The sequence below is a fragment of the Eptatretus burgeri genome, chromosome 1 (genome assembly GCF_056783735.1).
Source record: "Eptatretus burgeri isolate ZD-2024b chromosome 1, Ebu_testis_v1, whole genome shotgun sequence".
NCBI lineage: Eukaryota > Metazoa > Chordata > Myxini > Myxiniformes > Myxinidae > Eptatretus > Eptatretus burgeri.
The window spans coordinates 80,002,939-80,027,097 of NC_140961.1; the positions used below are offsets into that span (position 1 = coordinate 80,002,939).

At 44.5% G+C, this 24,159-nt stretch overlaps 2 protein-coding genes across 9 annotated transcripts in view; one reads left to right on the forward strand and one right to left on the reverse strand.

Annotated features, from left to right (window-relative positions):
- The window catches only part of LOC147034823 (uncharacterized), a 54,478-nt gene extending 51,089 nt beyond the window's left edge, over positions 1 to 3,389 (reverse strand). The window contains exons 1-3 of one of the 8 annotated variants that reach the window (XM_085890305.1): positions 3,269 to 3,389; positions 2,004 to 2,117; positions 1,670 to 1,765 (exon numbers count right to left, since the gene is read on the reverse strand). In XM_085890305.1, coding sequence (XP_085746431.1) covers positions 1,670 to 1,765; positions 2,004 to 2,045 — 138 coding nt within the window. In that variant the 5' untranslated portion in view covers positions 2,046 to 2,117; positions 3,269 to 3,389. Of the gene's footprint in view, positions 1 to 1,669; positions 1,808 to 2,003; positions 2,118 to 2,239; positions 3,074 to 3,133 lie in introns of those variants that run through there. The other 7 variants (XM_085890276.1, XM_085890312.1, XM_085890291.1 and 4 more) reach the window with 7 other exon arrangements.
- Positions 1 to 24,159, forward strand: part of LOC147034822 (uncharacterized) — a 497,607-nt gene that overhangs the window by 91,594 nt on the left and 381,854 nt on the right. The window lies entirely within an intron of this gene.

The following is a 24,159-nucleotide window of genomic DNA, read 5'->3' on the forward strand; positions in this document are numbered from 1 at the left end:
ATATATATATATATATATATATATATATATATATATATGCTCATTATGTGTTTGTTTTGTGGGCACAGACATTTGTTTGCGTTTTTCCATAAATAATAATAGAAAAAAGTGCTGAGAGTAACTTTATCTCTATTCATTTTTTCAGTCTGCCCTTTTGTCTCAGGATTCTCCATTTGCATCGCCTTATGTCTCTTTCAATAAACTGTTATTCCTTAAGTACATGAGTCATCTGGTAACCCATCATTATCTCGCACATGCCCAAACCGTTTTGACCGGGGTGTGGTTAATCCCTGGGGTAGAATTTGTTAACAATTTGGTTTACGAGACCGGTGGGATTTGGATCCCATCCAGTGGAAGCCATAAAAGTGATTCCCTTCAACTCGTGCATTTGCGAAGCACATTGCTTCGACGTGGCGGTTCTGCGTTAGCACACCTGTCGAGGTGACAGTACCATGGATTAATAAAGAATTTTCCATGTCCATCCAACCAAATTATTTTCTCATCTATTTACATTACATCCTATAACAGTTGAGACTGCATGAAAAACAGAAACAAAACAAGCAATCTGGAAGAAATCAACTGTGGAACCAGTCACAGTGTTATGTAGTATTTCATGATTTGCATATCATGAACAAAAAGAGAGGAAGATTTACAATGTGCAAACTGTAATTGATAAAAGGGAAGAGAAGAGGATGGGATGGGGAGAGGAAGAATTCATGGAAACTCAGGAAAGGGAAGAGATCTCCACATTGCATTACGACTACGTATGTGGACTATCAAACGAAAGGGGCAGTGTACAAGGATTACATGTTTTTCACAAGTTCACATTGAAAACCGTTCTGGGTAGAACTGTTTCTTCATTGAGAAACACCTTGATATAAGGTGTTTTAACAAGATTGTGACAAAGCTAAACACGTGCACTTAACTTGAAAATACAAAGTCAGCAAGTGCTTGTCAAAGCAATATTATTGCATTGGATGAAATCAACAAAACGTTGATTCCAATATGCTAACCTCAATGAGAAGCAAAGAGATGCTGACACTCCAGTGTAACCCTTAGTATGAGGCCCAAAACATCAGCTTCTCCTTGCTTCCCACGGTGGTTAGCGTACCTGATCAACATTCTTTTAACCCCATTCATTATTCTAACTTTGCACCGACACAGAGCGACACTAAACTTCACGAGGAAGACTTGTTCTTCCAATAAACGTGTGTCTGCGTGTGTAGTCCTTAGTTAAAGCTAAGGAACACCATGAATGCAAAGGTAACTAAAACACGAAGACCCACGAATGTATAAAGAAGCAATAGTAGAAATAGAAAGAAGTTATGAAACCAGACTTGATGGTGTATCAACGGTTAGGGTCTCCGATCTGGGTCTGGGAGGTCTTTAGTCATTCCTTTATCAACTGGCTCTGTCATATTTGACTATGTCATTGTTGAACTCCTTGGACTAGGAGTCGTTTGCTCACAACACAGGTCTTCCTCACCCCACAGTATAAAATAAAGGTAAACTGATATCGTCACGCCGATGATGTACAAATATCGCGCAACAGTTGCATGGCCGAATTTTTAAGTTGTGAAAACTTTACGGCGATGAATCAATCTGAGACTCGATGTAAGTGTGATTTGCTGCTTTCATGAAAGATAAATGTGAACGTGGATGTACTCACGATGCTCGTCGTGAGATTCTCCATATTGTCTGGAATTGTGCACATGAAGCAGTGTGATGCAAAGAGCGCCGCCAGCGCGCAGATCACGCAGAGTCTCTGTAACAACGGGGACGTCGAGTCAGCCAGGCATCGGAGTGTCTACAGGTTAGTGGCAAATGGTTCCAATGTAAGAATCTATCGCCTCTTGACAGGTCACTACTCCATCGCAGGCAACGCAAATTTGTGAAAGGTAAAAGCAAAAATGAATGCACTTTCCCATGGGTTCATCGGATTTGCGGCAAAGCCGGGTGACGTGAAACTTTGGTTAACCTTTCACAATATATCTGCAACTCACCTTCCCCATACTTATTTCACCGAAGTTGTGCTTGAACTCCATCCGTGCATTGTCCTACACATGGTGGTACAGAGCGCGACTATCGGCGCGCATAGCACCGGCGGTCGACCAGCCCTGTGGGCAACATGCAGGTGTGAGTCACGTAGAGGTTTCCAGGTATACTCAGCATTTTGAGCTTGGGCCGATTTTTGAGCTTTCCCTATTAATGACTCCCAATACCCATGGAAACGACTCACAAAACAATTGGGATCCGGGACGTGTGCTCGACCAATTCGAGCACGGTATCCAAAGAATATGTGGATCCTCTCGGCTCGGAAAATTGCAAAGAGTGACAAACTCCTTGATTGCACCGAAAGTGAAAGGAAAGCTGCTCCTGAAATTGCACGACCAACTCAGGCAGGTAAACTCGACCCGCACGCCTCCAAATCGCCAATTGCAAACGGCCGCCCTCTTCCGACCCCGCCCATTCGAAAGCGAAGCGCCCCTCGCCTCGGCACGCGGCAACACCGTGGCAAATATAGCGCGTGCGTGGCGCGCCCTCGGCATGGCACGGCGCGCGGGATCGCGTGTTGGCGCCGTGTCTGGCGAGCCGGCTCAGCGTCGCTCCTGAGGCCTCAGCGTGAGAACGATGGAGAGCAACAACCAAATGCATTACACACAAATATAGAGGCCTGCGCAGACAGGTGCGTATATGGGAGCACAATCGGAGCTAATGGGGGTGGGGGGGGGAGGGGTCGATCCTGCAGGTGTCGCACATTTCCCTAGTGCACAGAACTTTGTACACATGATGTCCAGCACGTTCCGGATGGTGGAGGCAGAGTGAGGCTTTCTAGCTTGGGGTGTCCCCCCCAATCGCTGTTTAACCGTGAATCGTTATGGTCTATGGTCTATGGTCGATAAATTGTCCCCGCGATAAATGGTCTATGGACACCTTTCACACGTCTAAAGCTGCGTACGCATCACAAACTCGTAGTCGTGGTTGTTTCGGACTTCACGCGCTCAAATGTCACTGTCTCGGAGCGGGTAAGAGGTCGAATTCCGCAAGCTCACGAAGCAACCGGATTGAAGCCCCCTCCATGTAACACGTCCGAATGAGACCCGTCCGGCATCCGGCGACGGTGTCCACGTACCGAGCGCGTCCGTCTCGGGATCGCAATGCTGTCCAGAAATATCCGAGGATCCGACGCGCCTCCGCTCGCTTTGGTGTCCCGGTGGTCGGAGCACAGAGACCCGGTGTCAGTGCCTGTCCGGCGCAATGGAATTACCGCTCATGGTTCTCTTTGCACCCTCTGATGTGCTGGATGAGTTCACAGTTACACGCGGAACGCGGACTATCGAGGAGTGGCTTTGCCAATGGGAAATCCCGGATGTGTTGCGCCCTCTTCGTGTGCCTCCTCCCTCCCCTCCTCCCCCATTCCTCCCGTCCAACTCCACCCTTCCAATGCGACCAGCACTCTGTGAGCAGAGAATCTGGCGGGACCAATTGGACCCCCTTCCGGTGTAACGCGCAGCAAACATTGCGGTTCGAAACCGCAGCACCGCACGGTGAACCTCTCGAATCTGTGAAATCACTGGTCGGGAGCCAAAGGGTTTCAACGTGACACGAGATGAGGGTGTCCCATGACCGGCCCGCAGGTGGTGTCGCGCAAAAGTCACGTGTCGGGAATTTGGGAATGCATGATCGCGATGGTGGTACAGTGTCTTCTAATTTTGATTTTTCCTTTTTATTCTCACGGGGCCGTTCAATGACCGAACCATTAAAATCACAAGTTGACTCCCAAGGTGGAAACAACGTTCACCGAGCATAATGGGGGCTCTCGCAACTGTTATAGACTCGAGCTCAATGTGACATGAAGTGCTCAGACCCCCATCAGCGGCTATAAGGCCAAATGGAAGTCGCGGAAGACTCCGTGAGAACTTAAGGTAAAATAATACGGCAGAGACATTGGTCTCTCTCATATAATGGACAGCATGCTCCACGATGCAACCGCTCTCACTGCAAAATGCACTCGACATCAGTTTCCTTGGGGTTACATTCCCGAAGTGGTCAAACGTCATTTTGCCCAAAGAAATGTCAAATTCGTGAAGTCCGATGATGTCATTTGGAGACCGTTACGGGACAGTTAAAAGTTTAGTGTGCTCACCTCCAGAGGAAGCATTGCAGAGGGAATCGGATACGACGGCAGTGACGTCATGGGTTGCGTTCTTAAAGCGTACCGTACCGTCAGCAGACGACAGAAGGCCACGGTCTTGTCGACCATGAGAATCCATTTGTGGGTGTGAATGATGCTGCGCAACCTTACCAAAAGACTAGACCATCTAATCATGACTGGCCACGTTCAGAATTCCTTTAGTCATTAAAATCGAAGTCAGGAACAACCAGCGACAAGAGTAGCTCACCTCTAACATATGATGAGGATGATGAAGATGACGATGATTACATCTATTTTTGACGTCATAACATTCTGGTTTTTCACGCTTCTTTGAAAGACAATTTTTTGGGGTGGTGGTGGTGGTCGTATCGTATGGCAGCTTAGCTGCCGGAGTAGCTATCATTTCTTGAAGCGCGACTGTGTCGCTAATGCAGTGCCCCTCTGCCGGTACACACACTGGAACTGGTACTAATTTCGCCGACCTCGGAAGGATGACAGGCTGAGTCAACCCCTGGGGTCTTGAACTCAGGACCCTAGGATCCCAAGCCGCCACCCTAACCACTGAGCCAACACCAGGCTATATTTTTTGGGGTGGGGTAATGCTGGTGGGGCGTTTTATTTAGTCACCTTCATACCTTGATATAGTTATAGGTATCACTTTCCACCGAGCCCTCTAGTATTGTCGACCCGCCTTCACGGTTCATGGTTGTAAAAACAAATAAATAATGAACATATATGAACTGGTTCATTGTCGGAGCAAATTTAAGGCACGTGACCATGTCAGCTGTTCGTCAACCCCAGCAGTGACGTCACTCCAGCATTCAGCCAATTGACGAAGCAGACGGCTGGACTCGATTCAATTTGAAATATTATATTATCATGAAATTCGGCACGTTTCCCAATTTTCCTTTTTTCCATGCTTCAGCAAACCAGGCGCTGTAGTATTACATGTCCTGCTTTGCCATGAATGAGTGTGATCATATGGGAAGTAAAAAGATGAATGTTATCGGCCAAATCGGCAGGTTATTGGAACAAAAATGGACTCTTTGGGGTTAAAGGGTTAATTAGCAGATTAGTTACATTGTAATAGTTATGTCTACAGTACATGCTTTGTAAATCCCAATTTAGGTCTACCAAGACAGTGGTTAGCAGGGCATTGTCCCCCACCCCAACTCCATTCCTTTGTCTTTTTCACTGTTATCGGTGATTTATTTCTCCAAATATTTATTTATTTGATTAATAACCTTTTTCATTTCTTCTCATCTCATCGGCCTGACAAATAACACTCTGTCCTTGAGTTCTCTATTGAATCAGAACAATCGACAATGGAATTGAGCTGGTCAACCAATGAATGAACCTGATGACGTCACGTGAGCGACAGTTTATAACTGAGGTTTTGAGGAGAAAGATCAGATCAAGAGAGCAGGGACGGGTGAGGTTTGCATTGGGTCTGAGATGAGGACCGAAAGAGTGATGGTCGTGTGATGTCTTCCCCACCAGAACTTGCCAGAGCGTCATTGAGGTTCCTTGCAACGCACCCTCCTCCCCAGTTGAAGGAGGAACCTGTCTCAGAAATCTGGGGACACTAACACCGGGTTCGCCTGGCCTTCATATCACTTCGTGTGTGGTTAAAATTGCAGCCTGCTCAACCCATCCAATCAAGGCAAGGACGCCTCACTCAACTTGACCAGGCCTCAACCAAGCCTCATATCTTTTTCCTTCCCGCATCTTCTAACCCTCTTTCTCGCTCCGAGTTTCCTCTACCATGTTTTTTTGTTGTTGTTGTTGATATACAATTTCAAGGCTCGTATGAGAGCTAACACACAACACAGCAAGGGGGCATGAGACGAGGGATGGGAGAGGGAAGGACAAAACAGTGGGGAACAGACATTCGGAGATCGGTAGAAGGGAGAGGGATGGGGTGGGTAACACGGGGTATACAAGATGGACACTAGAGGGACTTTCAGGAAGGAAAGCAGGAAATTTGAAGGAGGTGGGTTTCGGGTGGATTAACGGGGGGTAGAAAAAATTGAGATTTTGGATGGGAGGAAGATAAGAGGTGGTGGTGAACAACTGTTTTGAAGGTCTGGAGGGAAGAATGGGATTGAATAGAGTATGGGAATTAAGGCGGGGATAAGAGGAATGAAAGAGTGAAGGTGAGCAGTGATTTGTGATCTTGGTAGTTTTAACAGAAGGGAGTTGTTGGCGGACCTTGAGTGCCCTGCGGAAATATGGTGGGGACATATCGCAAACAGAGCGGGGGGGGGCAGACCGGAGAGGAGACGGAAGAAGACAGAAAGACCACCAACCTGCCTGCGGTGAGAGAGTGAGAGGCCCAAAGACTCAGCCTCATCGCGGGAGATACCAATGATCCAAAATGCCTTGGTTTCCACAATGTGAAGCCAAGAAAGGTGGGAGGCAGGAGCACCAGCCCGGAGGGGAGAGCAGTACTCCATCAGGCTGCGTACGAAAGCTTTGCATGTGGTCAGGAGTTCAGGTGGGCCGAGGAAGGACTTTGCACGACGGAGGATTCCCAGTCGGCGACTGGATTTGGAGGCCAGGTTCGGAATGTGGCTTTCCCAGGAAAGATCATGGCAGATCATGAGACTCAGAAGCTTGAAGGAAAGGACTTCTTCCAGAGGATTGTTGAGAAAGTGGATGGGGGGAGGGGGGATTTATAACCGGTCCTTTCGGAGAGACATAGTGAGAGTGTGAGATTTGTCAGGATTGAAAGACATGTTCCACGTGTTGGACCAGTTTGTGATTTTATCCAGATCTGCAGAGAGCGAAGAAGCTGTGGCTTGCTGGTCTGAGGGATGATAGATGGTACGGCAGAGGGTGGAGTTATCAGCAAAGGGATAAGGAGGATTTTCCAGAGTCGGAGAGATCATTGATGAAAACCAGAAAAAGAACAGGGCCCAGAACGCTGCCTTGAGGAACTTCAGCCTGGACAGGAAGAGGGGATGAGACAACTCCATGTAGGGCCACACGTTGGCTGTGACAGGCGAGGAAGTCTGCAAGCTATGAGTGGAGATGGCCTTGGATACCATAGGAAGAGAGATTGTTGAGCAGGGCAGGGTGCCAAACCATGTCAAAAGCACGCGATATGTCTAGTGATATGACTATGATTTCATGTCCGGCATTGAGTACCTCCATTCATTGTTAGGAGGGCTGAAGCAGAATATCCAGGGTAGAGTGACCTGATGTGAAACCAAATTGATGATCAGAAATCAAGCCATTGGAGAAGAAGAAGCATTTAATATCTGAAGCGATGATGGATTCCACAACCGTGCTGATGATTGGGAGAAGACTTATTTGTCTGTAGGTGCAGGGATCTGTTTCTTTGAAATAATTCCCAGGATGAGTTGATGTTGGAGAAAGTAGCAATGGGAGACCAGTCTTGAAGTTTGATGGCTGCTTGCAGATGCTGCCAGTCGGCCTGAGTAAAATGCCAGACTCGACGGGGCTGAGGTGGATCTCTAATAACAGCCAGAGAGATGTTTGCTTTGACAAGCACGTGGTCAGATGAATCAATTGGATCACCCGAAGAACAGCAGATATTTTCAGGGAAATTTGTCAAAATCAGATCTGGAAGAGATGGAGTACCGTTGGTTGGGATCTGGGTCAGGAAGTTGACCGATTGAGTCAGTCCCAATGAGTCGCAGAAGTCTTTTGCTGAAGTGCATTGGCAGGTGACAGAGTTACCCACGCAGAGCCAACAGGCATGATGACAATTGAAGTCACCACATATGAGGAAGAGAGAGTTTGGATGAGAGGATAGAAGTTGGTCAATGTTTTTGGATAGTGAGGTGTAGATGGAGTCATCACTGTTTGGTGGATGGTACAGCACATATATAAACATGAGGTGGGAGTGGAGGGAAGCTGTACCCAGAGGTATTCCTGAGGGTGTGGAGGAGTGAGTGCAGTGCATGGAGAGTGAGGAATAGAGTCTTTGATGAAAACAGCAACTCCTCCACCAGGACGAGGTTCAGGTCTGTCATACTGGTGGATGGACTAACCAGGGAGAGATACGAGGGAGAAAGACATGTCTTGAGGGAGGAAAGTTTGTTAGGCAGATTATGTCTGGTTTGTCAGTGGCAACCTGTATGGAAAGATCTGTCAGGTTTGTGCGAAGGCCCGGGATATTTGAGGTCCACACTGTTAATTAAGAGGGAGGGGAGGAGGGTTTGGGTGCAGGGGAGGGGTGGGTAGGACAAGCGAGGAGGGGGCGGGGAGGTAAGGGGAGTTGTTGAAAGAGTGTTAGGGATTGTAGAAGAGCTTGGGGAGGGAGCTGGATGTGGAGGAGAAAAGGTTCTGTGGTGCTGGGTTGAGGTACAGTGGGGATTAATAAGAGAGGGGGCAGAAATCAGTTGAGGATTTGAGGAGGTAGAGTGATGAGATGGAAGAGAGAGGGCAGGGGGATGAGGCAGCTTTGTGGATGAGAGGAGGGTGGGCAACTTTGAGAAGGAAGAGTAAGTGGGGTGAGTGGTGCGAGAAGGTGAGTTGGGTGAGTTGAGGGAGAAAAGTGAGGAGTTTTTGAGAAAGGTGAGAGGGGTGAATTGGCATTTAAGTTGGAAAAAAAAACCATAAAGGAAAGCGAACGTACATAGCAAACTGGAGTTTTAAATTTTTTTTAGTTCAGAAATGCGATTTATGACATTTTTAGCTCTCCTGTTCGAAGAACAGAGAGCGATAGCAATACCCCCGGCGTGAGCATCAGCGTGAGCGTGAGCGTGAGCGTGAGCGTCAACGTCAGCGTGAGCGTAAAAATGTTGAAGTTTTTGGTGCAAGTTATTTTTTCCTTTCTAATGTTTTTTTCTACCACACTAATTTTATACGCCCAATACATATATATATATATATATATATATATATATATATATATATATATATATATATATATATATATATATATATATATATACATATATATACATATATATATATGTATATATATGTATATATATATATATATATATATATATATATATATATATATATATATATCTTCTTCTTTCGGCTGCTCCCGTTAGGGGTCGCCACAGCGGATCATCCTTATGATCCGTATAGTGATTTGGCACATATTTTACGCCGGATGCCCTTCCTGACGCAACCCTGGTCGCCTCTTACGACACAGGGATCTGGTACACCTATTTTAACCGGGGTATACACCGGCCCAGAACACTGGTACTCACTTCGCCGACCTCGGAAGGATGACAGGCTGAGTCAACCCCTGGTGTATTAATTCAGTGGCCCAACGGGGCTTGAACTCAGGACCTTTTTTTTTTTGGATCCCAAACTGCTGCCCTAACCACTGCGCCAACACCAGGCTCTTATATATATATATATGTATATATGTATATATATATATATATGTATGTATATATATATATATATATGTATGTATATATATATATATATATATATATATATATATATATATATATATACATATATACATATATATATATATACATATATACATATATATACATATATATATATATATATATATATACACATACATACATATATATATATATATATATATATATATATATATATATATATATATATATATATATATATCGGGGCGTATAATGTGATATCTGTCGTCCGTCCGTCCGTCTGTCTGTCTGTCTGTCTGTCCGTCCGTCCGTCTGTCTGTCTGTCTGTCTGCCTGTCTGTCTGTCTATCCGTCCGTCCATCCATCCGTTCCTGTCCGCACTCTAAAGTCCCAAAGTTTTCAACGTTCATGTTTCATATTTGGTACATAGGTACAGACTGTGGAGACGGTGCGTCGCGACATACGTTCGTCATCTAAAGTGGTTGCCATGGCAACCAGGATGCTGTTTTCCATGATGTAGCACAATTCTGTATATACTTTCTTGTTCGGGCGTATATTGTGCTCACTTGCGCTCTTGTTACTGATTACAATATACAAATACATATATTGCTTTAAAATTATTTGGATCAGACGTCACTGATCTTTCTAAAAATGCTTTCAACGGTTTATAAAAAAATATTAATTATTAGACTAGTCTTTTAAAAACGATAAATGTATAAACAGGCGAGCATTGGGTGGCTTTTTTTTTTGTATACCTTGGTCGAGGCTCGTATGAGAGCTAACACACAACTCACAGCAAGAAGGCATGAGACAAGAGGGGCGGGAGTGGAAGGGACAAAACAGTGGGGAACAGACACATTAGGTGAACTGTGGAAGGGAGAGGGATGGGGATGGGACGGGGAACATGGCGAAGAGAAGATGGACCTTACAGGGACTTTCAGGAAGGAAAGCAGGGGAATTGAAGGAAGTGGGCTTGGGTGGATTATCGGGGGTAGAAAAGATCGAGGATTTGGATGGGGGAAGATAAGAGGTGGTGGTGAACAGCTGTTTTGAAAGCCTGGAGGGAAGAATGGGAAAGAATAGAGTGAGGAAGTTTATTCCAAAGGCGGGAAAAAAGAGGAATGAAAGAGTGAAGATGAGCAGTGATTCGTGATTTTGGTAGTTTTACCAGAAGGGGGTTGTTGGCGGACCTTGAGCGCCCTGTGGAAATGTGGTGGGGACAAATCGCAGAGAGAGCAGGGGGGGCAAGGCTGGAGAGGAGTCGGTAGAAGACAGAAAGACCACCGACCAACCTGCGGTGATTGAGTGAGAGACCCAAAGACTCAGCTTTATTGCGGGAGATGCCGATGATCTTAAAAGCCCTGGTTTCGACAGTGTGAAGCCGAGAAAGGTGGGAGGCAGGAGCACCAGCCCAGAGGGGAGAGCAGTACTCCATTAGGGTACGGACAAAAGCTTTGTAAGTGGTCAGGAGCTCAAGAGGGCCGAGGAAGGACTTAGCACGACGGAGGATTCCCAGTCGGCGACTGGCTTTTGAGGCGAGGTTGGAAATGTGACTTTCCCAGGAAAGGTCATGGCAGATAGTGAGACCCAGAAGCTTGAAAGAAAAGACTTCTTCCAGAAGATTGTTGAGAAAGTGGATGGGGGGGGGGTTTCTAAACGGTCCTTTCGAAGAGACATAGTGAGAGTGTGAGATTTGTCTGGATTGAAAGACATGTTCCACGTGTTGGACCAGTTTGTTGGACCAGTTGGCTTTGACATCAACTCTGGTTTGAGGGATGCAATAAAGGCGAATTAAGAGAATGGAGAGAAGAAACGTTCTAGCAGTTGGATTTTTTGACAAAGTATGAAGGAGAGGTCGAATTGAGAGCAGTCTGTTGAGACAGAAAAAGAGTGGTGAATTATGATACAGTTATGAGAACAACACACATGAAAGAGGAAGATGAAGCATTATAAGAGATCGTTTTTATTATTAATATTTTTCGATAGAGATTGCATTAGATTAGGTAAAAGAAAGGTCGAAGAAAAGATCGTGAGGTGAATGGTGAATTTGGATCGGTAAACGCAGAGGGTGGAACAGATCACGTGGTTATCGGAGATGTATAGGTGAAAGTGAATTTATTTATTATTATTATGATTTAAAAAAATTAGGCTTGCTTAAGATTCAGAAAAGGATAGGTTGAAGTAAAATTGTGGAGGTGTATGGTGAATTTTGGAACGGTAAATGCAGAGTGAAGCCGATGGATCAATGAAAAGTACCAGGAAGAGGGTCGAGAGAGACATATGGTTTCAGGTGGTGTCTCGTTAGTAAGGATACAAGGGAAATTATTATTTTTTGATGGATTCTTGAGGAATTAGACAAGATTGGAGAATGGGAAGTTGTTGGTAGAAATCGTGAAGGTAATGGTGACAGTGGGTCAGCTCAAATAGAATAAAGATGGTGTGCCGGCAGAAGGAGGAGGAGGAAGAAGAAGAAGAAGAAGAAGAAGAAGAAGAAGAAGAAGAAGAAGAAGAAGAAGAAGAAGAAGAAGAAGAAGAAGAAGAGAACAAAACCGAACTAAGAACACACAGTAGACATGCAGGTGAGAAAACAAACAGTTAAAACATGACGAATAACGACTGGAAACGTAACTTTTAGAAAGTCAGCAGAGGCCCCTGAGATAAGCTGCCGTTGCTCCAAACCCAGAACCGGAATGTTGAAAGATTCTCTTGTCAATAAGGATATATATTAAGTAGATTAGTCCAACAATTTTTATTTTTGGAAGCGTTATTTCTTTTCCGATTTGGACAACTTCTTCTTCTTTGCATTTTTCTCTGTAATTGTTTGTTTCATCATCATCAGTATACAGGGAAGAAGGAATATTCCTGTAATCATCCCGGTGTTCTCTACAATATCTGATAATACTTGCTATACCATTTGTGCTTGCATTAAGGACTGTGGGTCAGGAACGTTTGATTTCACCAATGAATGTCAAGTTTGGCCTGAAAAGATTGAATCGATTTTGCTTCAACCACAATATCAGGGAGATTGTTCCAATCCATTACAATCCTCTGACTAAAGAACTTTGTTCTACTCTCCAATCTCGACCTTTGTCTGTGCACCATGAATGTGTGTCATCGAGTACTTTGGTGGATTGCACTCGTAAACATCTACACTGGTATTCTTACTTCATCTACCTTAATGATGTTGTAAACTGTGATCATGTCACCTCTTAAACCTCTATGGTGCATAGAGTGGAGATTTAGGGCTTGTAGTCCATGTTAGTCTGTCATGTGACATAGCTCTTCAGAACCAGTCTTGTCGCTCTTTGCTACACCCTCTCAATCTTGTTCCCGTCCATTTTGTATCTCATATTCCAAAGGATATTGCCATCATCAAGGTGTGGTCTCACCAGGGTTGAGTACACTATCTGGAGAATTGATTTTGTCAAATTCGTAAAAATGTCGTTTTGATAATTCCAAGTATCTGGTTTGATTTTTGTGCAGCTGCTGAAACATGCTTGTGGAATTTGAGCTCTGAATCTATCACCACACCCAGGTGCTTCTCTTCTTGTACTTCCTGTAAGTCTGTTCCACTGATCTGATAAGCAGTCAATGTGTTTGATCTTCCAATATGGAGTACTTTACATTTGTTTGAGTTGAAAGTGAGTTGCCATTTGTCTGACCATTTTTTTTGCTTCGTTCAACTCGTCTTGCATCGAGTCCTTTTGACTTTGGCTTTTTACTGGACCAATGATTTACGCGTCATCAGCAAAAATATACACAGAGTTTATGAGCCCATCTGGTATATCATTGATTAACAGCACGAACAGCGAATGGCCCAGTCCACTCCCTTGGAGGACTCCACCTCCAACTGATTTCCATTTGGATTTCACTGCATTGATGGCCACTCATGTTCTGCTGGATAGGAATGCCTCAATTCATCTGTGCAGCTTCCCTTCAATTCCATATGCTCTTACTTTTTCAAGGAGGCTTTTGTGTGGGACAGCATCAAATGCTTTATAAAAAATCCAAGTACATGATGTCCAAGTACATCTCCGTGGTCAATAGGGTCAGTTCCTCAAAGATGCAAAGTAGTTGTGACACATGATCTTCTGGGAGTAAGTCCATGCTGATTGTCTGCAAACAGACTGTCATGTGCTTCACCACAGCATCCTTCACAACGCTCACCATGACTTTTCCTGCCACCGAAGTAAGACTTGCAGGGCAGTAATTTTTTGCAAAATTTTTGCTCCCTTTCTTAAAGCTCGGGGTGACATGTTAAGTGGTGGGCTTGGGATCTTAGGATCCTGAGTTCAAATCCCACATGGCTGTTGAATTAATACCAGGTGGGGTTGACTCTGCCTGCCATCTTTCCGAGGTCGGCAAAATGAGTGCCAGCTTGCTGGTATCCTGTGTCAGAGTGACGACCCATCGAGGATCGTGCCCAATACCCAAGGAGACTGTTGAGGCAGCACCAACGCTCTGCACAGAGTGCAGTCCCAACGGATGGATGGATGGGGTGACATTTGCCATTCTTCAATCTTCAGGTAAAACACCCTCATTCAAAGATTTCTGGAATATCAGTCTCAAGGGACCTGTGCTGGTGCTAGCCATGGTTTCTTAATTCATGTTTGCCTTCTTCCCTGTTTTCTTAATTCACATTTTTATAAAACTGAAACATTTATGATTCCTTTTGGTTCATGCAGTCGATTACTTTCTCTGTGAGTGAGTAAATTGCCAGTGGACACACGTAAGTTTGGTTCATGGTGTGTGCACGCAGATTGAAGATCTTAACTTTTTCCGAGCTGCCATTGGCACGTTGTAATTCGAATTAATGCCTTAGCTCGGCTTCTTGGGAGTTATCTGCGGTGGTCTCGTGTTGCCCATTATGGAGACAAAGATTGATACACTGATGTCAGGTCATTGTGTTAGCTTGTTACTCTCCCTCCCCTCACCCCAGTGCAGTGGCATCACTCCAGCATGTAGCACACCTGGATGCATGTACAGCCTTCTCTCAGCTTTCCAGGGCAGCTCTATTGAATTAAAAAAATATTATCATGAAATTAGGTGTATTTCAGTTTTCCTTATTTTCCGTGCTTTAAGTAAACCACACGGCTTAATATTAAGTGTCCAACATCACAATGAATGAGTGCCATTGCAAGTGAAAATATTAATATTGTTGGGCAAAAAGGAAGGACTCATCCAGGACAATGCTGCCAAGCCAAGAAAAAGTCTCAGTCGCACGAGTCTGAAGACGTGAAAGGGCTTCTTCTTCTTATCATTATTATTATTATTATTATTATTCTTCTTCTTCTTATCATTAAAGCAGCCACATTTGAAGGCTATACATAAGGCTACCCACCGACTGTGCATCTATCACAAATTAGTTGTAGTCTATCTCACAATGTATCAAAATGTTATCACAAAGAAAATAATAAAAATGCTCATTCATTTTGAACCTAATGCTGTCCCCTATAAGTGCATTATTTAACCATTCTCAATCAGTTGATATCAAAGTGATTTCAGGATACAATCCAAGAGACCACACTGAGCAAGACATTATGGATGTAGGAAACCGCAGTGGGGCTGAAATTCGAGATCCAGGAGACTACGCTGCGGAGCCAGACAGATTGAGTAGAATACCATGGAATAAAGCAACAGAGCTTGTTTACTGGAAGCATGTTCAATGTATTTCTGGTGTTGGCTTAATGGTAAGGGTGGTGGGCGTTGGATCCTAGAGTCCGGAGTTCAAATCCCGCTCAGCTGTTGAATTAATACCAGGTGGGGTTAACTTGGCCTGTCATCCTTCCGAGGTCGGCAAAATGAGTGTCAGCATGCTGGTATACTGTGTCGGCGTGGCGACTTGTCCAGGGTTGTGCCCAATAGCCAAGGAGACTGCTTAAGCAGCACCAACGCTCTGCACAGAGTATGGTCCCAATCTCCTGTCCTCTCCTTAATGGTTAGGGTGGTGGGCTTGGGATCTTAGGGTCTTTAGATCAAATCCCGTTTGGCTGTTGAATAATGGTTAGGGTGGTCGGCTTGGGATCTTCGGGTCTTGAGTTCAAATCCTGCTTGGCTGTTGAATTAATACCATGTGGAATTGACTTAGCCTGTCATCCTTCTGAGATAGCAAAATGAGTGCAAGCTTGCTGGGATGATTGAGCCATTCAAGTATCCTGCATCAGAGAGGTGACTTGTCCAGGATTGTGCCCAATAGCCCAGGAGACTGCTTAGGCAGCGTCAATACTCTGCACAGAGTATGGGCCCAATGGATTTGGATTTTTTTGGATATCCAATGTGAAGTAAGAAACCATTCATCCGTTTTCACTATGATGTTTGTGACATTTTGAATGTCGATGTGTTGCGAGATAACCATACTGACTGTGAAAAAGCCAAGTACATCTTGGACCTTTCTCTTAAAAACAGCTTTCAATCATTCACCAGGAATAATGTGGATTGTGAAAGTAACCAAAAGGAAAGTAATTGTGTTCAACCACACAATTGTGGCTACAGATAATAAGGTTGGTTGATGTACTGCTCTGCCATTAGTGGTGACCTTTGTAAGCACTACATCCAATTTTCATCAACAAAAACCAAATGCAAGTATGCTGTTGTGCTTGTCACAAAACCCTTTATTACTGTTGTAAAAGCAACGGGGAGAGAATGACACATTACAAACTCACCAGAACCTTAATTATCATCAAGACTGTTCAGTTCAGCTTGGTACTCTTGCAGCATCAAGAATGGAGCCTTCACTAGAGGTATGCACACTCTCCCCTGAGCTGTCCAGCCTGGGTTTGAATCTCGATCCAGCTATAAACCGTCATCCTGGTGTTTTGCAGGCAGGGCAAGGCATCAATGTGTGTGCCTTCCCTAAAATGGATGTTATAATGGGTGTCCCATCTGCTAGCATTAGATGGTAGACCCTAAAGATCCCACCATGTCCTTTGTGAAGAGACGGTGAGCTAACATCCTGAACAAATTACAAATTCATGCTCTGATCTATAGGGGGCACTACATCAGCAGCACAGCCACACTCCCCAGCAATGATGCAAAACGGCAACCATGTGCTGCAAACAAAATGATGGTGAGCATCAAGAATATGCTGAAAGATCCCTGCCACATCTGCTCAGTGTGGCAAAAGAAAATGTGAATAAGTAGAACCAATTCACATACTGAAAAGCATTGTGGGAATCAGTTGTCAGACCACAAGGATGATCACACTGGTACATCATCAAATTCTGCAGCACGTGACCCTGGACATGAAAAGGAAAAGGTTTGTTGGCATGTGCAGGATTATGTCAGTGGAGAGGCACACTAGCTTGGCACGTTTTACTTCATTTATGACTTAGTTTGTGAATGGTTGGAGTGTTTTTGTGAGTGCACATGATTTTCTCAACGCAGTGAGAAAATTTTCTTAATCGAAGTACCCCTCCCATCCCAGATCTGTCTTGTTTAACTGTTGTCATTTGTTTCTTGGAATTTTAATTTATCAAAAAGCTGTTCCATGTCTTGTCCATATTGACATTGCCTCACAACTCATTCAGCTAAACACTTATTAAAATTAGAACAGCACTCGGTGGAGTGCATACATCCATAAGGCTGAACAGTTTATGGCTAGTATCCCACTGATAGGCTGGATTTACATCTCGTTCTTCATAAAAATTGAATCAATTAGTCATTGTCACACACCCAACGTTTTCACCAAGTTTAGATCAAATCCGTCCATAACTTTTTGAGATATCGTGCCATGTGTAGTTTTTGGCCATATCACTCAATGGTGAAGAATCACTTCAAAAACTAGAAGGGCACTCGGTAGAGCGCATACCTGCGCCAGGTAATGCCTGATCCATGACAACATATTGGGCCCAATACATTTTTGAAATATCATACTATATATCAGTTTTGGCCCTATCTCTCAATGGTGAAGAATCAATTAAAAAAATCAAATAATTCTCATATCCAGATCTGGATTCAGATCGTCACCAAAATCAAATCAATTCGTCGTGGTCACACACTCAACCTGTCCACCAAGTTTCATTGAATCCGTCCACAACTTTTTGAGGTATCGTGCGATATATCGGTTTAGCACTATCTCTCAATGGTGAAGAATCACTTAAAAAATTATCGGATCTGGATTCGGATTTGGATCTTCAGCAAAATTTAACAATTCATCCTTGTCACACACCCAACGTGTTCACCAAGTTTTGTCCGAATCCGTTCACAACCTTTTGAGATATCTTGCACAGAGACAGACAGACAGACAGAGAGACAGACAGACAGAGAGACAGACAGACCAACAAACAGACAAACAAACAAACAAACAGAGAGGGGTGAAAAGATGACTTCTTTCACCTTCGGTGGCAGAGGTTATTATTGGATCTGTAGCCAGTATGGATATGATCTTCATCAAAATTTGAACCAATTCGTCTTTGTCATACACCCAACCTGTCCATCAAATTTCGTCTCAATCTGTCCATAACTTTTTGAGATATGCTGCTCATGGACAGACAGGGGTGAAAACATAACCTTCGTCCACCTTCGGTGGCAGAGGTAAAAATGAGGAATTTTTGTTTTAAAAAATGTAAAAAAAAACCTACAAACCTCCCTCAACTAATTTCTCTGTATTTCTCCTTCATTCACTTTTATTTTATTTTATCATCATTCTTACTTTTACAACTCAAAACCTCTTACGCCATACATTACCCTCATTCCACTGACGCACAGACAACAGCTGCGTCACTCCGTGCCAATCTGGAATTAATTAGATGCTAGTGTGACAAATGGAATGTGTCTTTTAATCCTGGCAAATCTCACCCTGTTGTTCCAGAAGGATGGTTAAACTAACCCACCGACCTATTTTCGGTCAGCCATTGGAAAAGGTTCAGTGTCATGATCATCAGCCTCAACCTCTCCTGGGCTAACCATAGAGTAAAGCTGGCCCCCAAAGCTAGTCACAGACTGTGCATTTTTCATCGTTACAAGTCATTCCTTAAGAAATCACAAATACAGCCTACAAGGCCATTGTGCATAGCTCAATGAATTAATGGTCTCTCATATGTACTGGCAACTTCCACTTCGCATATCCTTTATCTGTTTCTGTGGATTTGAAAACTCAATAATACAAACCTGTTACTCACATGGGGGTCTCTATATTTTACCTCTCTTCTGGTCTTATTCCCTCTGCTTTCTCATCAATTTGACCCCCCACAGCTCCTCCAGGACACACACATTCTTCCAGTAACCCCCGCCTGGTTAGGAGGAGGACATTGGCACCATATTCTGTGCAGAGCGTTGGTGCTGCTTAAGCAGTCTCATTGGCGATTGGGCACAATCCAGGATGGGTCACCACTCCGCCACAGTATACCAGCATGCTGGCACTCATTTTGCCGACCTCGGAAGGATGACAGGCCGAGTTAACCCCACCTGGTATTAATTCAACAGCTGAGCGGGATTTGAACTCAGGACCCTAGGATCACAATTCCACCACTCGAACCTTAAGCCAACATCAGGCATTAACCTCCTGGTTAAACGACTAAAATATAGGCTTACTGTACACCTCAACTGTTTTGCTTCTCGTTTGTCCCATTTGTGGAACTGCCTTACTGAGACTGTTCAATTCCACTCTTCCCTCCAAGTCCAACTTCAATTCCACTCTTCCCTCCTCCCTGGCACCCTGCCCTACTCACCAAACTCTCTTCCCATGGTATTCAAGGCCATCTCCACTCATGGCTCGCAGACTTCCTCTCCTGTCGCAGTCAACGTGTGGCCCTAAATGGAGTTCTTTCATCCCCTCTTCCTGTGCAGGCTGGAGTTCCTCAAGGTAGCGTTCTGGGCCCTGTTCTTTTTCTGGTTTTCATCAATGATCTCTCGGACTCTCTGGAAAATCCTCTATTTCTCTTTGCCGATGACTCCACCCTCTGCCGTACCATCTGTCATCCCTCAGACCGGCAAGCAGCAGCTTCTTCGCTCACTGCAGATCTGGATAAAATCACAAACTGGTCCAACACGTGGAACATGTCTTTCAATCCAGACAAATCTCACACTCTCACTATGTCTCTTCGAAAGGACCGTTTACAAAACCCCCCATCCACTTTCTCAACAATCCTCTGGAAGAAGTCTTTTCTTTCAAGCTTCTGGGTCTCACTATCTGCCATGACCTTTCCTGGGAAAGTCACATTTCCAACCTTGCCTCAAAAGCCAGTCGCCGACTGGGAATCCTCCGTCGTGCAAAGTCCTTCCTCGGCCCTCTTGAGCTCCTGACCACTTACAAAGCTTTTGTCCGTAGCCTGATGGAGTACTGCTCTCCCCTCTGGGCTGGTGCTCCTGCCTCCCACCTTTCTCGACTTCACGCTGTCGAAACCAGGGCTTTTAAGATCATTGGCATCTCCCGCAATGAAGCTGAGTCTTTGAGCCTCTCACTCAATCACCGCAGGTTGGTCGGTGGTCTTTCTGTCTTCTACCGACTCCTCTCCAGCCTTGCCCCCTGCTCTCTCTGCGATTTGTCCCAACCACATTTCCACAGGGCGCTCAAGGTCCGCCAACAACCCCCTTCTGGTAAAACTACCAAAATCACGAATCACTGCTCATCTTCACTCTTTCATTCCTCTTTTTCCCGCCTTTGGAATAAACTTCCTCACTCTATTCTTTCCCATTCTTCCCTCCAGGCTTTCAAAACAGCTGTTCACCACCACCTCTTATCTTCCCCCATCCAAATCCTCGATCTTTTCTACCCCCGATAATCCACCCAAGCCCACTTCCTTCAATTCTCCTGCTTTCCTTCCTGAAAGTCCCTGTAATGTCCATCTTCTCCTCGCCATGTTCCCCGTCCCATCCCCATCCCTCTCCCTTCCACAGTTCACCTGTGTCTGTTCCCCAATGTTTTGTCCCTTCCACTCCCGCCCCTCTTGTTTCATGCCTCCTTGCTGTGAGTTGTGTGTTCGCTCTCATACGAGCCTCGACCAAGGTATACAAAAAAAAAATTAAAAAAAAAAAAAAGTCTTCAAGTTGGCGGTACACCACTATCTTACATAAGCCCTCACCCCTACCCACTTTATTTTCTCCCCATCGTAACCATAATTAACTTAACCAACTTACTTGCAGGTTAATGTGTTTTTTTTCTTCTATCTCTCTCTATCTCGCCCCCTGCTGGCTGTCAGTGTTGTTGGGCATGGCAAGATGGCGGCTGCCTACTGTGTGTTGTGAGTACTATGTCTCTGGTGGTTTTTCCTACTCCCAATTTTTCTGTTCCTTTGTGTCCCCGTTTTGTGTTTTGTATCCCTGTGTTTCCCTTCTGTATTTGAGACGACAAAGAGAGAAAGAGAGAGAGAGAGCGCGCACGGTAAATTTTGTGTGCTTGGCCGAAACAACTGTGTGTTGCTGGGGCCTGTATTCTGCTTGCTGTACTTTGAAATATCGACATTTTCTGTCGGCTTTTCATTTACGATTTATTTATTTATTTATTTATTTATTTACCTTCGCCTGTGAATTCTGCTCGCGACAGGTCTTTTTTTCTTTTTGTTTTCAGCTATGCCAAACAGTCGTTTGCAGAATAGCATTTACGAGTCACTTACTCGTAAGAATGGGGTATTAGTTAGTCCACCCAACGGGGTTCGGGTCGAGGACGTCGTGATGGGCTTGGGTAAACTCGTTGGTTTTGAAAATGTGTTCGCAGCTTCAAAGATGAACCAATAAAATAAAAATAAAGATGTAAAAATAAAGGTGTTTCTTGCGGAGGAGCGCAACGTCGCTCAGGCGGTTGAAACCGGTTTGTCTTTACCGCCAGATATTTTCGTTAACGTTAGTATGTTGGACTCACCGACGGTGAAAGTCACTTTATCTAATTTACCACCTTTTGTTAAAAACGAACAGATCTTGTCCGTTTTAAAACAGTTTGGCACGGTAGTGTCAAAAATCTCTATGATTCCCTTTCATTTGCGTTCGGATTCTTCAGTCCGCCATATCATGACCTTCCGGCGGCACTGTTACATGGTGTTAAAAAACAATGCTCAATCGCTCAATGCCTCAGCTACGTTGGTAGTTGAAAATCGAAATTATCGAATGTGCATTGCAACAGAGACAATGACGTGTTTCACGTGTGGTGCCTTGGGACATTTAAAAGGTGCTTGTCCGGAGTATATATCCGGTGGCACATCCAGACAGTCAGGAAGAAACGCCGATTCTAGTGGCACATCAAGACGGACAGAACCAGATGTCGATATTAGTAATAATAATGGAGCGTCAGGGACGGCAGATCATCCTTCATTTTGGAGCACGGAAACCGATAATTCCCCGGCTGATGATGCGGGTTTTATTACCGTGTCCTCCAAGAGGAATTATAAAAGAGGAAGTGGAAGTGAGGACACACAGGCGAGCTGTTCGAAAAAGATAGCGCCGTCGAATGAACGTAATGTTTCTATCTTAGAAACAGAAGCTCCTGAAGCTGGTCCTCTGCTGCAGAATAGGTTCAGTGTGTTCGCTGAAAAGGGAGGAGACGTTTCCGTTCATTCCTCTCATGAACAAGGACCGAGCGCAACGCCCCGAGATGTTGTGGTCACCACCCCGGTTACTGAAACTAAAATAAAAAACCATAAACCTGCTCTCGTCCCGCGCCCTGCTGACGACGAAGTGTCTGAGGTAATGGAGGCAGAAGAGGTGGCAGCCCCAGAGGGAGAGTGCGAAGCCTCCGATATAAAAACGGTAATCCCTGTTACGGATTTTAAAACTTCCGCTGTGCAAACAGCTACACTTTTAGTAGAAGACGATTTTCCCGTTGTAAGAGCATCGGCTTCGGTGTGCGAGGAGAAAAATAAAGGCCAGTCAGGATTATGACTCAGATGGGGCATCGTCGCTTGCCTCTAGTGCTGGTAGCGAAGTCTGGAATGACCCAGCAATAGCCAAGGAACTGGAGGGTGATGATGATGATGTATCGCCCATGGAAATCCTAAAGTTTCTTCAGGACATTTTACGAAAGAAAAACGTTAAAATTATAACCTTCTTCCCAAACCTGTCTGGCTTTATAAACTCCTCAAAACGTCTTCTCCTTCAGGCTGAACAACTTGGTGTGACTGAGTCACAAGTATTTCGTCTTCGGAAGTGTGTATTGAAAGCTCAGAAAGAGCTACAAGCATAACCCAACTTTCCTTTACCTGACAAACCTTCCCGACCTACACCATGACATTTTCTATTGTAACCTTAAATATAAATGGGGGACGTTCACCCCTGCGTAAAGCTCAGGTAAAGTTGCTTGTCGAGCAAAAACATTTTGATGTTGTTCTTTTGCAAGAGACAAGATGTAGCTCCTCGTGCTCGAGCGAATGGACTCGCATCATGAAAGGACAATGGTTCTTTAGGAGCTTGACCTGTCCTCGTGCTGGAGTGGGTTTTTACTTAAATCCTTCTCTCTGTCCTGAAAATGTCACTTTTAAGGAGATTATTAAAAGGGCATTTAGTTTCAGTTAATTTCCTTTATAATGGTTATAAACACACTTTAATAAATGTATACTCACCAAGTACGAGAATGGAAAGAATAGAATTTTTCACACAGTTAGAAATGTTCCTCACACACCTTGATTTTGATGATCTTGTTTGTCTGTGTGGGGACTTTAACTGCACATTGTATCCCACCCTTGATCGTAATGAAGAAGAGCCTCACCCACCAAGTACGGCAACCTTAAAGAGGGCATTGTCCAAATCCTCCCTTATGGATGTATGGAGACTCCAGAACCCATCTGCATGAGAATACACGTGGTGCCTATGTGTAAATGGCCGGCTATCTCTTGCAAGGATAGACAGATTTACATCAATAATGACTTTAAATGTCATAGACCATGTTGACATCACCCCAAGTGGTTTTTCGGACCATCACATGGTTGTTCTTCATATACTTTCCCTGGCTCGAAATCGTGGCACTGCCCATTGGACCTTCAATGCGAGTCTTCTGCAAGATGACGCTTTTTCTGTCGCCTTTCAAACCTTTTGGGAAGTTTTATTACTACGGAACCCTTCCTACTCCTGCCTCACACAATGGTGGGACAATGCGAAAACCCATATTAGAACCTTTTGTCAGCAATATAGCTCCTTTTGTGCAAAGAATGAATCCGCGCTGCAATCTCTAATTGCCAAAGAAATATTGTCTCTCCAGTCAAGCCTTCAAACTCCCAGTGCTGAAAGGACTGTTTCTCTAATAGCAACAAAGAAAGCCCTCCTCGCTCAACTCTGTGCAAAACAAGCCAGAGGGGCTCGAATTAGGCTGCGAATGGAGAACTACAGCTCTATTTATACTCCTTTCAAATTTTTCTTTGCTTTGGAAGCGAGAAAAAAGAGAAACCAGCAAATAACTTCGCTGCAGGCACCAGGAGGCCGAACAACACACGATCAAAAAGACATTAGAAGCTTGACAAAACAATACTTCTCTGACTTGTATTGTGCCAGAAACACGAAAGAAGACATGATTAGGTCCTTAACCACCTCTTTGCCCACCTTGTCCGAATCTGCATGTCAAAAACTTGACAAGGAAGTGATTGTTGACGAACTTTTTACTGCTTTGCAAACTTTGCCCACAGGTAAAGCTTCTAGAATTGATTGAATCCCTGCAGAGTTCTACAAAGCCTTCTGGGATTTGTTGGGACCCGAGTTGCTTGACCTCTTAATTGATAGCCTACAATCGGGCTTGCTA